Source organism: Chrysochloris asiatica, unplaced genomic scaffold (genome assembly GCF_000296735.1).
Source record: "Chrysochloris asiatica unplaced genomic scaffold, ChrAsi1.0 scaffold00041, whole genome shotgun sequence".
NCBI classification, from domain to species: Eukaryota; Metazoa; Chordata; class Mammalia; order Afrosoricida; family Chrysochloridae; genus Chrysochloris; species Chrysochloris asiatica.
In genome coordinates, this window is record NW_006408559.1 from 12447196 (window position 1) to 12461816 (window position 14621).

At 45.0% G+C, this 14621-nt stretch overlaps 1 protein-coding gene across 1 annotated transcript in view; it reads right to left on the bottom strand.

Moving 5' to 3' along the window:
• KIAA1549 (KIAA1549 ortholog) overlaps nt 1–14621 on the bottom strand; it is a 140951-nt gene that overhangs the window by 59470 nt on the left and 66860 nt on the right. Inside the window, exons 6-10 of the mRNA XM_006861241.1 lie at nt 11254–11384; nt 8388–8571; nt 4521–4580; nt 2128–2276; nt 638–815 (exon numbers count right to left, since the gene is read on the bottom strand). Coding sequence (XP_006861303.1) covers nt 638–815; nt 2128–2276; nt 4521–4580; nt 8388–8571; nt 11254–11384 — 702 coding nt within the window. The remainder of the gene's footprint in view (nt 1–637; nt 816–2127; nt 2277–4520; nt 4581–8387; nt 8572–11253; nt 11385–14621) is intronic.

The window sequence follows — 14621 nt, forward strand, 5'->3', positions numbered from 1 at the left end:
GGCGTGGAGGAAGGTAGAATCTCCACTGAGTAGTATCCAATCTGTATGGGAAGAGCTGATGAAAGGAGATGGGGATAGCACTCATGTGGTACAATGCTGTTGTTGTTGTTGTTAAGTGCCGTCAAGTAAGTTCCGACTCATAGTGTCATAGTGAGCCTGTAAGGGGTTTTCTGAGGAGTGGCTGGTGGATTTGAACTGCTGACTTTGCAGTTAGCAATGCAGTGCTGATCTCATAGCGCCACACCAGGGCTCTCTCCCCTAGTGCCAGTAATCTACATTTGGACTTGTAGCCTCCCAAACTGTGAGAGATGAGATTCCTGTTAGTTAAAGGCACCCGCTTATGTTATTTCTGTTAGAGCAGCACCGGGAAACAAAGAGTCTGCTTTTACAGCTCCAGCCAGGACAGACGACCGTAAGTCAGTCCACACTGCTGGTGCCTGAATACAGACTGTTAGGTGGAAAGAGTACACAGAGCAATGAAACCACCATGAAGAAGGTCTTGGCATTGACTGCTATAGGTTGGAGACATCTCACCCATTGGACACATGAAAATGCTCTCGGTTCACAGCTTGCAACCAGACACACCTGGCCGTCCACCCTGCCACAACATAGAAGATCTCAGGCACCATGGACTTACGTTGGGCGATGATGCCTTGGACCCGATAGCCCAGGATAATGGCAGCCCTCTGGATGTCCATCTTGTTGATGAGGTCTGAGGTCCTGATGGCGCTGAGCCTCTCGCCGTCTCGATCCTCCACGAAGTAGATGAGTTGCACCGGGTGATCATCCCCCTCCAGTCTGGACACGTTCACCACCTGAAGACCACAGACCAGCAGCATCTCAGAGGCACCAGAGAATAGTAACCCTCGCTTGCATCTCTGAAATGTCACCGCTTTGGGGACCTCCCAGGAGTCCTGGTGTCACAGTGGGCAGCGTGTTGGACTGCTCATCAAAAGGTCTAACCTCCCTAGACGCTGCAGGGCAGACAGAGGAGGCTGTCTGCTCCCAAATGGATGGACGGTCCCGGACACCCTCAGGATTAACTCACTCTGTCCTATAGAGTCACTGTAACTTGGAGTCAATTCAATGGCTGTGGCTTGTCTTTGTTTTTTAAAGAGATTCCTTATCTCAAACTCTACAAATCAGCAGTTGCTTAAAGAAAAGGAAAATCCAAAATAATATCAGGCACACCGAAAAGGAAATACAGCTCCAACCCTCCCTGAGTATCGGCATCTCAAAACTACGTAACTTCATTCACAGGCATCTCAATTTTGTGACCTTCCTGCCAGTGGCGCAAAGAAACGATCCGGGTCAAGAGCAGATGGCCAGGGGTGATGGGCTGCAGGGAGGGTAACGAGCTGGGAGGGCGGTGGTTGTGTTGTTGAGTTGGTTCTGGCTCACAAGTGGCTGGTGGACTCAAACTGCTGACCTTTCAGTTACCAGCCTAACATGTAATCCACTATACCACCAGGGCTCCTTACAAGATAAGATAGAAGACAGAAAACTGTCCTCTCTGCTTTCCTCAGGGCTCTTCTGGTTCAGTGATTTATTTCTACGATATTATCAATACTACTTCTTGTTGTTGTTGTGAAGTGCTGTCGAGTCAGTTCCAACCCATAGCAACCCTTTATAGGGTTTTCGAGGAGCAGCTGGTGAGCTTGAACAGCCGATCTTGCAGTTCAGTACTACTTAGCACTCTATAAAACAGAGCACATCATCTTTTTAAGGAGCCTGGTATGGTGCTATAACATACTGGACTGACTGCTAACTGCAAGGCTGGTGGGTCAAAATCACCCACTCCTTGGAAACCCTATACAGGATCGCTATGAGTAGTAACTAACTCAAGGGCACTTAACAACAACTCGTTTGAAAAGATCCAGTCATCTGATAGTATGGCACCTTAGTAGGAATCCCCTAGCTCGGCCCCCACTCAGGCTACTGCATGCCCAGCACTTCCTGAGGGCCTGGTAAATATCTGTCTGGACTCCAGTGGGACTGAGAGGTGGTCACACTGAGCTGCTACCTAATTGAGGAATCCCCCTAAACTGGGGTTTCCCACAGCATCTCACATTAGCATGAAATGTGGCCGGGTCTCCCCTCCCTGACTCCTGGGTCTTGGTGACCCACCTGCACCACACTGCTCCCCGAGGCCACGGTGGCCCTTCTCCACATCCGCCTCCTCGAGAGGACCTCGCTGAGCAGCTGGGCCAGCTTGCGCTCCATCTCGGCTTGGAAGACTTCATTCTGAAGCTGCTTCTCAAAGACGCCCAAGAGTACTTCATTTAGGACAGAGCACACAGAGACACCACAATTCGTTAGCTAGCGGCGGGGCAGGAGAGAAAAGGTGTGTGCCAGGCATACCCATGTGCATGTAAGTGTATGTGTGTGTGTGAATGAATGCAAGTACCTGTGAGTGTGTGCATGCATGCATACACACAAGTAAATACATACAGGAGTGCATGCATGCACATGCGTGTGTGTGTGTGTGTGTGTGTGTGTGTGTGTGTGTGTGTGAGAGAGACTATGTGCCCATGCAGGCACACATGCAACTATGTGTATATATGTGTGCATCTGCGTGTGTGTGTGTGTGCCCATTCATGCTCACATATATGCATGTGTGCATGTGCATGTCTACATATGTGTGGCTATGTGTCCATATGTGCAAGGGTGCAAATATGTGCCCGTGTGTGTGCGTGTGCATGTGTGTGTGTGCATGTGACACTATGTGTCCATGAGTGGGAGTGTGTGCATGTGTGTCCACATGTGAGTCTGCATGTGCAGACCTGCATGCGCACACATGTGTGTGTCTGTAACTGTGCCCATTTGTGTGGTGGTGCACACATGCAGAAGTATATGTGCGAGTGCACATGGGTGTTGTGTGTGACTATGTACCCATGTGTATGTCCAGTTGTGCCCATGTGAACATGCATGTATGCAAGTGAGTACACATGACTATGTTCGTGTGTGTACACATAGGCATATACAGTAGTGTGGCTATGTGCCTGTGTGCATGTGACTATGTACCCATGTACGTGTCCAGGTATGACTGTGAGTGTGCATGTATGCACATGTGAGTACACATGAATGTGTTAATGTGTATATATACATACATGCAAGCACATGGCAGTGTGGCTATGCCCATGTGTGTGAGTGCATGTGGGTGTGCACTGTGTGGTGGTGTGTACATGTGTGTACACACGTGTGCATGCATGTCATGACAGCATGGCCATGTGGCCATGTGCATGCAAATGCAAGCACATGTGTATGTGTGTGTGACTGTGTGCACACGGAAGCACAGACACATGTGTATATGGGCAATGTGAGTGTGTGCACATGTGACAATGTGTCCATGCTTGCCAACATGTGCGTTCATGTACCTGAGCAGGTACATGAGTATGTGTATGCAAATCTATGTGCTCATGTGTACAAATGCCTTATGTGCACATATGAGCACACACACACATGCATGTATGCACCACACATGTGCATGTGGAGGAGACTATGCCCATGTGTGCTCTGTGTGAGTGCAAGCATGTGTTCCGATGTAGATACATATGTGAGTATAATTGTGTGCACATGTGAATATGTGTGTATGCATGCATGTGTGTATAGAAGGGAAATTCACCCAGAACAATTAAATCCAGTCCCTGGGGAGGAGACATTCCAGGCAGAGGGGATGGAATATGGGAGAGCCCAGGATGTGCCTCCTTTCCTGAGTCCTGTCTGCAGCTCCAGTTCTGGTGGTCAGAGACTCAGAAGACCCAGACACTCCGGAGCTCAAAGTGCTCCCCGAGTGCAGTCACTCCATCTGTACTCCTCCCTAAACTCTGGAAGGAGGTTGTGTTCACATCTGATCTGACTAAAGACGTGGACTAATGCACTAGCTCAAGGTAAGAGAGTCTTGTGTTCAGGTCTGTTCTAAACTATTACCGGACAGAAATAAGGCAGATGGTGTTCACCCAGAGCAGGTTCCATTCCCCTTTCAGAGATGGTCACAGGCTGGTCATCTGCCAGGAACAACAACTAGAAATAAGGCCAGGCCATTTGGTGGGCACTTGGCCTGGATGTTGTGTGTTGGGCCCAGGACAGTCCAGAAAACCTGTGTCTGAAGTGTCATTGCTTTCAATATCCATCTGACCCAGACCTCCTGAACAAAAAAGAAAAATGAATTTGCTCACGGAGTGACCTCCTTGGCTCTTCTAAAACCAGACAAGGAGACATTTCAGAGAAAAAGAGATTCTGGAATCTGTACGTCACACTGTTTCTGGGTCAAAAGATGGAACGTTGCAGTCAGACTTTGCCCAGCACGTGGTGCATGCAGTTTAAAGGAATGCCAACCCATTTTTTGTCACAACTCAGCGGGACGGAGTCCCACAGCCAACCGCACCCCCTTGCCAAGAACTCCAGGTACAAATTGCCCTGAATTTAAACGTCAGAAGCAGGACCGGCACTGTTCTCAGTTCCACAGCTGAGATCTCTTAGCCTCACGGCTCCCAAAACGCGGCATGAGTTCCACATACCTGTCCTCACCCAGGAGGCCTTCAACAGCTGTGATAAGTTGAGCTGTGGGTACTGGAAGGCTAGAAGGAGGGAAAGGGAAAACCTGTAAGAGATGCAAGTTCTGGGCATATTGGATCAGTGTCTCTAGAAACGTGAGGCACAAAATGGCAGCAATGAGGATGCTGGCAGAAGGCAGTTTCTTTCATTCTTTCTTTTTTCCAGAATCTTCAAAGAGTTTAGAACAATTGCTCATAGTTCTATGGGAGCTAGACTGCAATTTCCTCCTGCCTAGCTCCAAGGAGATATACTCTTGGACAAAGACTGATTTAGGAGGCCTAGTGTGGCACTGTGGGTTAATGAGCTGGGCTGCAAAGTAGTTTGAACCACTAGGTCAGTGGTTCAAGCTCACCAACCGCTCCTCGGAAACCTCACATAGGGTTGCTATGAGTTGGACCTGACTCAACAGCACCTAACAACAACTTCTCTTTAGTGGACTGCTAACCACAAAATCGGCAGTTCAAACTCAGCAGCCATTCCTCTGAATAGTTGCTTGAGGAGAAAGGGGGAGGAAAAGCAATAAGGTTCTGTTCACACTCCCTCACAGACACACGGACCTACTGCTTCCACTAAGATCACTCCCACTTCTCTTTAAAGGTGTTTGCATGGTTGGTTGGTTTTTAATGTCCTTGTTTCAGACAGAAGCATTTTTACTGTGTTCCTGACGGTCCCAGGTCCCCAGTGATGACTCAGGGCAAAGTGGCCATCTGTCCTGCTTGCCTGGGATGGGTCTAGACTACACCTGTTGTCCCAGCAACCGTGTGGTTGTTATGATGTTGTCATTGTTCTTATGTTAGCTGTACATGTACTCTACACAAATCAAAGTTCCTATTTGTAAACCACAACTTTATTCCTGTCTACTTTTGTATGTTACAAGTTATTCTTTGTCATTTCATTGCTGTTAAGCACCATCGAGTCAGTTCCAACTCATAGCAAGTCTGTAACAGCGTTTCTGAGGCTGTAAATCTTTGCAGGAGCAGAAAGCCTCATCTTTCTCCTGCTATCATTTAATTAACACCATACTTAAATACATTAACAACCATTAATGAATTCATTAATATATTAACAATTAATGTATACATTAACCATTCATGTATACATTAATAACATGAACCATTAATGTATACATTAACAACCATTAACACATTAACACTTGGCTGTTCCATTTTGAAAAAGAATTTCTGATTTTCTTTTTGCCAGCCTTAAAATCTGGACGTGAGCTATAATCCATATACCACAGCATTCCCCTGTTTAAAGAGTACAACACCATGGTTCTTAGGGAATTCACAAAGTTGCACAGCCATCACCCCAATCAACTTTACAACATTTCTTCATATACACACACACACACAACAAAGAACACCCTATTAGCAGTCCCTCTCCTAGTCCCCTAGCCCTTCCCTAACAACCATGTATCTTCTTCCTTTACTTTGTCTATAGATATTAAAGCCTGAAACAGGGCAGCCATCCCAGATGAGGGAAGCCATCAGCACACACAGTACAGAGGCCAAAGGGCACCAGTTGTCTCACAGCCAAGGGACCGATTGTCTGTGAGAGAAAACAAAGGGAATCATCACAAAGTCAGAGTTGGTGACAAGTCAATTCAACACTGTTGGAGGCATGCCTATGGAAGCAGGAAAAGGACCACAACTGAAGACTGAAAAAGCCGATAGGTTGGTCTTGGGGTCCTTCCATCACCTGGCTACCTTGTGGCCCTGAGTGACCCCAACTTTTCACTGGGGCTAGATCACATGTGGCTCTTCTCAGGGCACTGTTTGGGGCGTGTAACAAGTGTCATAATCACCTGACTGGTTAATGGTCAGAAAGCAATCATATGACGTCTGAGCATATGTCAAGACTCAAAATGCACTGACGACTCCATGGATCAAGTGCTTTGGAATTGAAGCTCCGATACAGCACTTCCTCTGATCATGAATTCTATTTAAAATCCTTGGATCACACTTAAGCTCGTGTGCTTTCTTCTGCATGGGCAGATTAACTCCTTTTGTTGTTAACTGTCATCAAGTGGGTTCCAACTCACAGTAACCCAGTGTAGGGTTTCCAAGTAAAACCTGGTGAGTCTGAACCACCAGCCTTGTGGTTCGCAGTCCAATGCTGATCCTACAATGCCACAGCAACCTCAGAGAGCAGCTTGCTTTACGAGAGACCTTGAAGACTCCAGATGCTCTCCTTCTTGATAGCCAGGCACCATCTGATTCTGTCACCACGCTTTACCATAGCGCCCAATCTTCAGTGGTCATCTTACAAAGGTAAGGACAGAATGGGGCCATATTGTAAAATCGACTTGCTCTATGATAAGGCTATAAACCTTAAAGAAGGAGCTTGAGTTCACACTCCCAATCAATCTACTCCCTGTCCCAATGTGTTTGCCTGTTCTGGACAGTTCATAAAATGGATGGATAACTACATGGTCTTTCGTGATTGGCTAGTCTCTATATGTTCATCCATGTTGTAGCACATGCTGCCTTAACTTCTTTACCTTTTAGGACGAAATAGTCCTAAAACCTACTAACTTAACCTCTTTACATTTCAGGCCTAAACAGTCCTAAAACCGACTATTTAATACCCTGACCACCACCCCATCCCACCCCGACCCCTCTCTGCTCTGCTATTTGCATAGAGGACTTCAAGCTTCAACCAGAAGTACTGACTTGGTTGGTTGTATTAATTTGGGTTTTGTTTTGTTTGTTTTTCCAAATTTCCATACAGCAGTGTGCAATTTTAGCTTTGATGAATGCCGTCATATAACCACTAAACAAGAATGAGACAGAACAGCTCTATCACACCCCAAAATTCCTTTTCACAACCCTTCTGTAGCCAAACATTCCTCCCATTCTTGACCCCTGAATGCGGAATCACATTCCTAGAGTTTTCTCTTTTCCAGAACTTGTGCAATCTCTTTTTTTTGCATACTTTTTAATGTTGTTGTTGTTAGGTGCCATTGGGTTGGTTCCAACTCACAGCGACCCCACGAGCAACAGAGCAAAACACGGCCCGTTCTCCTCATGACTGTTGTCGTGTTTGAGCTGTCACTATGTCAGCTCATCTTGCTGGGGGTCGTCCTCTTTATCACTGACCCTCTGCTTTACCTAGCATGACGTCCTTCTCCAGGGACTGGTCCCTCTGATAACATGTCCAAAGTACGTGAGACTAAGTCTCATTTTCAATTGTTGGCATTCTTAAGGGCCATCAATTGGTATAGGGTTTTCAAGGAACAGCTGATGGGTCTGAAGTGGCAACCCTGTAGTTGGCAGTTCAGTTCTTATCCTATAGCACCACACCAAGATTCTCAGTTTTTAATTGTTATTGTTGTTAAGTGCTGTCAAGTCGATTCTGACTCATAGTGACCCAGTATAGGGTCTCTGAGGAGAGCTGGTGGGTTTGAACCACTGACCTTGTGATTAGCAATCCAGTGCTTATCCAACAGCATCATACCAGAACTACCAGTTTTTAATTGCTATTGTTGGTAAGTGCCGTCGAGTCAGTTCCAACTCATAGCGATGCTGTATAGGGTTTCCGAGGAGCAGCTGGTAAGGTTGAACCACCAACCTTGCGGTTCCAATCCACCTTGCAGTCCAGCGCAAGTTTTGGCTCAGTTTTTAATAGTCCTCTTTTAGTCACCAAAGAGAATCAATCATACAGGGAGGACAGGAGACATACCTGGCTGAACCTGCAAAGATCCAATTTTACCTAATTCTCATGCTGGGGTTCAGAACCAAGTATTCCTTTTGTGAAAAATTATCATTTCCCCCAATGAAAACCATCTGCGCTCACTCTTCCCCAACGCTCCCAAGCAGAATAGTACTCACGCTCAGCTATCCGCAGTGTGGGGTACCCCAGGTAGAAACTGAACTCTACCACACTCAGGTTCCGAAGCAGCTCGCTTACTTCAGACCCATTCAGAAATCCCTGTGCATTCTTAACAGCAAAAATGATGGTCACTGGGCCCCGCCGGGGAGCCATCCTTGAAGGCCCCACAGTGATATTCAAGATCTGAAAGAGGAAAGCCAGAATTAGCTTCTAAAAGAAACAAAATTGTTCTGTAAAAGCTTGACTGCTATTTCTCTACCACGTTTCTATCACTGATTTTTAAAAAGACAGGCAAAGTTTTAAAAGAATGAATAACTGGCTTTACAACTTAGTTCCATTTTTCAATATTTTAAATTGAAAATGTTTTACACATTAAGGAATGAATGAGTGTGTGTGTGTGTGTGTGTGTGTGTGTGTGTGTGTATACATACATATATTTATGGTGGTGGGCCGCGGAGTCAGTTCTGACTCACAGCAATCCTGCATAGGATTTCCAAGGCTGTAAATCTTTATAGGTGCAAAAAGCCTTATCTTTCTCCCACAGAACAGCAGGTAGTTTCGAACTACGGACCTTGAGGTTAGCAGTGCAATTTGTAACCACCATGCTACCAGAGCTCCAAATACACACACACACATTGTTGTTAGGTGCCATCCAGTCGATACAGACTCATAGTGACCAATCTTAAAATTTTTGCTACACTTGAGCACATTGCTGCTGCCATTGTGACAATCCATCTTGTTGGTCCAAACCTCCACTTTACCAAACGTGATATCCTTCTCCAGGGATGGTCCCTCCTGACTATATATCAGATAAATGAGAGTTGAAATCTGGCCAACCTGGTTTCCAGGAAACATTCTGGCTGTACTTCTTCCAATACAGATTGGTTTGTTCTTTTGGCAGTCCATGGTATTGTTGTTAATATTGTTCTATCATACCATCAATTTTTCCCTCAAATTTCTCTCCCACTAAAATAACAATAAGTTGAACAAAAGGAAACAAATCCACAAAAGCTACAAGATTGGAAGAAGATAAGAGATTCTGTCAAATTTGCAGGAAATGGAGAGAGGAAGGGAACATACTAAAACAAACCTAACTGAGACCCAACATATACGCTGGTAAAGACCAACAGCCTCTGTGGTGGGAAACAGTAGGAACTGAGACAAAAGTGGGTTACAGACCCATAATCAGCAGAATTAAAGGACTGTCTGAGAAAGATTGGACCAGTGGTGCCCACAGAGGCTAACACAGAGGCCCTGGCAGGCCCCACAACTTCAGTCAGGGTAAGAGAAAACTACTCCCTGATGAAGATGAGCTCCTTGCCTGGGAGACAGCGAATGTGGATGTATGACCTCTCAGCATGAAGCTGGGCAGAGGACGGTAACTCTGATATTCACTAGAGACAAGAAAGAAAAAAAAAAAAGAAGAAGCTGCTCAGTCTATAAAAATACACCAATGTGTTCCAACCCGAGTGAAAATGTCCGTATCTTGACATGGGTCAAGGGGAGGTCCCAGTCTGCCTATCTCTGACCATGCATCAAGCCAAGAGAGGAGCCTGCCACCCTTGTATTCTGCAGATATACTCAGTGTTTCAATTTGTTCTCCCATCAGGAGAGGGGGCTGGTATTGAAATAGACCCCAGAGCTGAGGGAAATGCCAGACAAGCTACCATAACAACAGCCTGGAGCAGGACAGCAATCAGCCGATCCGCCATCCCAGACACAGCCGGAAAACTCACATCACCAAAGGGAAGGACCAAGATCAGTACACAGAACACTGACTACACAGAAAACCAAGGTTATATAGCAAACACAAGACAACTTTTTAAGACATTCTAACGAGTCTTCAGAGCTTTTCACGAGGCATTGCATCCATGAAATAAGGAGAGGCTGCAATAAAAATGGAGCAGAGAAATTAACAAATAAAATGGTTGCTAAAGCAAAATTAAACAGAACGGACACAGCCAAAGACTAAATTAATGATCTGGGGGACCAACTTTACAAAATATGTGGAAACAAAAAATTAAAAAGGACAGATGGGACAGGGAGTGGTGGAGAGAGAAATACGGAAAATGAATGAATCCATGAGTGCTAAAATCTACTTAGCAAGAGTTCCAGAAGAGATCATATAGAAAAGAAAGAGAAAACTATCAAAGAAATACTAAAATCAAAAAGCATTTCTACATAATGCATATCAAGCCGATCTCTGATTAGTAGCTAGCGTCTCATTTTCAGAGTGAGGCGCCATATTCCACGATGTTCCGTGATATGACATGTTCCATGTACTGACACGTTTCTCTGTTGGAGACTGATAGGTTGATTTCATTGTTTTATAGAACATTCTTGAATTTTCTGCATATGGTCACCATACGGGAAACAGATTGTCCTTCACTGGATGGAATACTAAGAGCTAAGTGACTCTTAAAGGAGCACGGTGGCTCCATATGATAAGCACTAGACTGAGAACCACAAGGTCAATGGTTCAAGCCCACCAGAGCTCTCCAGGAGAAACATGAGGCTTTCTGCTCCCACAAAGATTTCCAGCCTCAGAAACCTTATACAGGGTTGCTGTGAGTCAGAACTGACTCAGTGACACTTAACAACAACAAATGTGTCTGAAGGAGCCCTGGTGGCACAGTGGTTAAAAGTCACTAACCAAAAGGTCATCGGTTGGAACCCACTAGCAGGAGAAGACAAGGCTGTCTTGCTTCTGCGACTATTTACAGCCAGGGAAACCCTTATACCGGATCTCTGAGTCTGAACCGACTAAATGGCAGCAGGTTGGGTTGAGTTTGGGTCGGGTTAGGCAGGCTGGCTTCCTCGTTAAAAACGCTAAGCCTTTTGCTCTGTACACAGGGACGTTCTCACCTGCACTGTGAGGTTATAGGTGCTCGGATGGTGCTTTCTCACTTCCGAGAGTGCGATCATCAGACCTTTCTCGATGCGCTGGGTGAAGTTGCAGAAGCCGGTGTCCACGCTCTGAGGCACAAACTGAAGTACTGAAAAGAAAGAGAATCCCATGAACTGATGCTCCTTAGTATGAAGGGGACAAAAGCGGGAAACCCAGGGGACTCCGTGGCATGATGTCCTGTTGCCATGTACTACATACACTGTGTGAACAGAGGACTTCAACTTGGCACCAAAGGGTATGAAAAGCCAGTTGTCATTGCACTGACCCTGACTCATGGTGACCCCGCGGGTGTCAAAGTAAAACTGTGCTCCGTAAGGTTTTCAATGACAGTGATCTTTTGAAGTAGATCTCCAGAACTTTCTTCCAAGGTGCCTCTGGGTGGACTCCAACCGCTAACCTTTGGTTAGCAGCCGAGCACACAAAATGTTTGCAGCACCCAGGGACTCCATGTGAAGGTGACTTACATTATTTTTCAACATTAAGAAAACACCTCGGAAAACCACCCGAGCATTAGAAAATGTAACTAATGAAAAATGAGACATATATATAACCTCATTTGCTCATAATGATATTCAGAAATCATCAGGGGCTGGGGCCATGCGGGGTGGGGAGTTATTGCTGAAGGGGCACCGAGTCTCTGGGGTGATGCAGAAGTTTGGGAAGTGACAGCAGCACAGAACTGTGAGCGTCACTAAATTATAAAACTGGTCCAACAGGCCAGCTCTTTATCATATATAGATCTACTCCACCACAATGAAATTAACCGAAATACAATTTATTAGTCATCTTTGGAAGGTGTTAGGACATCAACTTCTTACTCTGAAAATTGGCATTTGTGTCATTGTTAAGTGCTGTCAAGTCAATTCCAACCCATAACGACCCTGGACAGGGTTTCCAAGGAGCAGCTGGTGAGCTTTAACCACCGACCTTGCAATTCAAACAACTTTGCAGTCTGACGCATTAGCCTACAGCGCCACACCAGGACTCCGAAAATGGGCATAGAAAAGGGGGGGTGAAACAAGCACTTATTCTGCCTTCCTGTATAAACTGTATGTCAGGGTAACCAAATAGCTGATTGTAAAACAATTTCCTTTTATAGGAGAATTTCAGTTAATAAGTGCAGCCCGTACGATATTGTGTATGTCATGGAGCTGACTCCAACTCACAGCGATTCCCGTGACAATAGAAAAGGGTTTTCTATGCTGTGATCCTTAAAGTTGAGGAAGAATCACTATAAGATGGGTTGACAACAGTGGCTGTAGCAATGGGTTCAAATACAGCAACGATTGTGAGGAGGCACAGGACAGAGCAAGAGCAACATGCTTTATGTTGGACATACAAGGGGACTCGGAACAGTTCATTCCACTTCCCCACAAACTTTCTGAAGCCCCTTTGTTGGGTCACTATGAGTTAGAACCGACTCAAAGGCACCGAACAACAACAACAACAACAAATCTTTACAAAAGCAGTCACCAGGTCTTTCTTCCTCAGAGCCATTAGGTAGATTGAACCTGCCAACCTTTCTGGATTTGAACAACTAACTTTTCAACTAACAGCCAAAGGTTTAATCACTACACTCCAAGGTTCACACAGAGAATGAGAGAGCTAACAAATCACCGCTTTGCTGCCAGCAGCCATCACTGGGTGATGGAGGGGCAGGCTGAGACTGTTGAACACTAGTCACAGTGGGGACAAACTGATGAAGAACACACAAAGTATTCTCTGGCAAAAGCAAACAATCCAAAATGGAAGCTGCTCATCGATTAGGGTTGTTCGATAGACCTTTCCAAAACAAAGCCAATGGTCCAAACCTACACTATCACAGAGGCCTATTGAGCGCTTGAAGTGTACTCAGTGCAACGGGGGACTGAATTTTGAATTTCGTTTAATTTGAAATGAATTGTAGCTGCTGGACACCTCACTGGCCAATGCAACTCTCCTAGCACAAGAAGTACAGCGGGGGGAGAGAGGGGCATGCCCAACCACACCACAAGAAGCAGTCAGCTAAATACAACACACATGGCAGACTTTTCCCTATAAACAAATAGCATTCCAAAACGAGGGCAGGGATGCTTCTGGAATGCAAGAGACTTGATGATATAGCAATGAAACCCAATGTATGCAAACCAATGTAAATGTTTTTTCCTGATTTTTTGTGGCTGTTAAGTGCCATCGAATCAGTTCCAACTAATAGCGATCCTGTATAAGGTTTCCAAGGAGCAGCTAGTGAGCTTGAACCACCGACACTGCAGTTCAAACAGCTTTGCAGCCCAGCATATTAACCCCCAGCGCCACACCAGGACTCCAATTTTCCTGATTTTCCTGTTGTTGTTGTTAAGTGCTGTCGAGTTGATTCTGACCCAAAGTGACCCTGTACGGTTTCCAAGGAGCAGCTGGTGAGCTTCAATCACTGACCTTGTGGTTCAAACTGACTTTGCAATTTAGCACATTAACTTATTATGTAGAGGTTGATTATCTTTTTAATTTAGTGATGAACAGAGTTGGGTTGCTAACCTCAAGGTCAGCATCTCAAAATTACAAGTTAGTCGGCAGGAGAAAGATGAGGCTTTCTGCTCCTGCAAAGATTTGCAGCCTGGAAAACTTTACACAGGATCGCTATGAGTCGGAACCAACTCCATGGCATACAACAACATAGGTGATCTCAGTATACTATTGTCTCTGTTTTCATATATGTTTGAAAAGATCCATAATAAAAATTTGAATACATTAAGGAATAATTGTTAACATTAGAGATGTGACCATAGTGAATAGATATGTATAAATACACACTCATATGTATACATACACATACATATATATAACACATGTATATACATGCACATACACATATGTGGGTGAGTCAAAAATTATCTGCACTCTGGCTATAGAATTTAATCAGCTTTTAGAAAAGACAAATACATCATTTTTCGATATAACCTGCTGGCTTTTAAATACACTTTGTCCATCTGTCAATAACTTTCAGTATTCCCTTATTTTAAAATGTTTTAGGCTGAGCTTCATGCCACAGATGCACCACTGTCCTCACTTCTTCGTTAGAGTGAATCTTCATTCTAAAAGGGCTACTTTCAGGGGACCAAACAGTGAAAGTCTGATGGAGCAAGATCAGGACGATGCAGAGTGTCAATGGTGTGGGCAGAGGTGTATGAATGTGCATTGTCATGCAAGATCACAAAGCCCTTGGATAGCAGTCCTCTGCATTTAATCTGAAGTTCAAGCTTCAGCTCTTCAGTGAGCATCTGACTGTAATGAGCACTTTTTTTGGTTTTGTTTTTAAATGTTTTATTGTGAATTATGTGATAGTTTA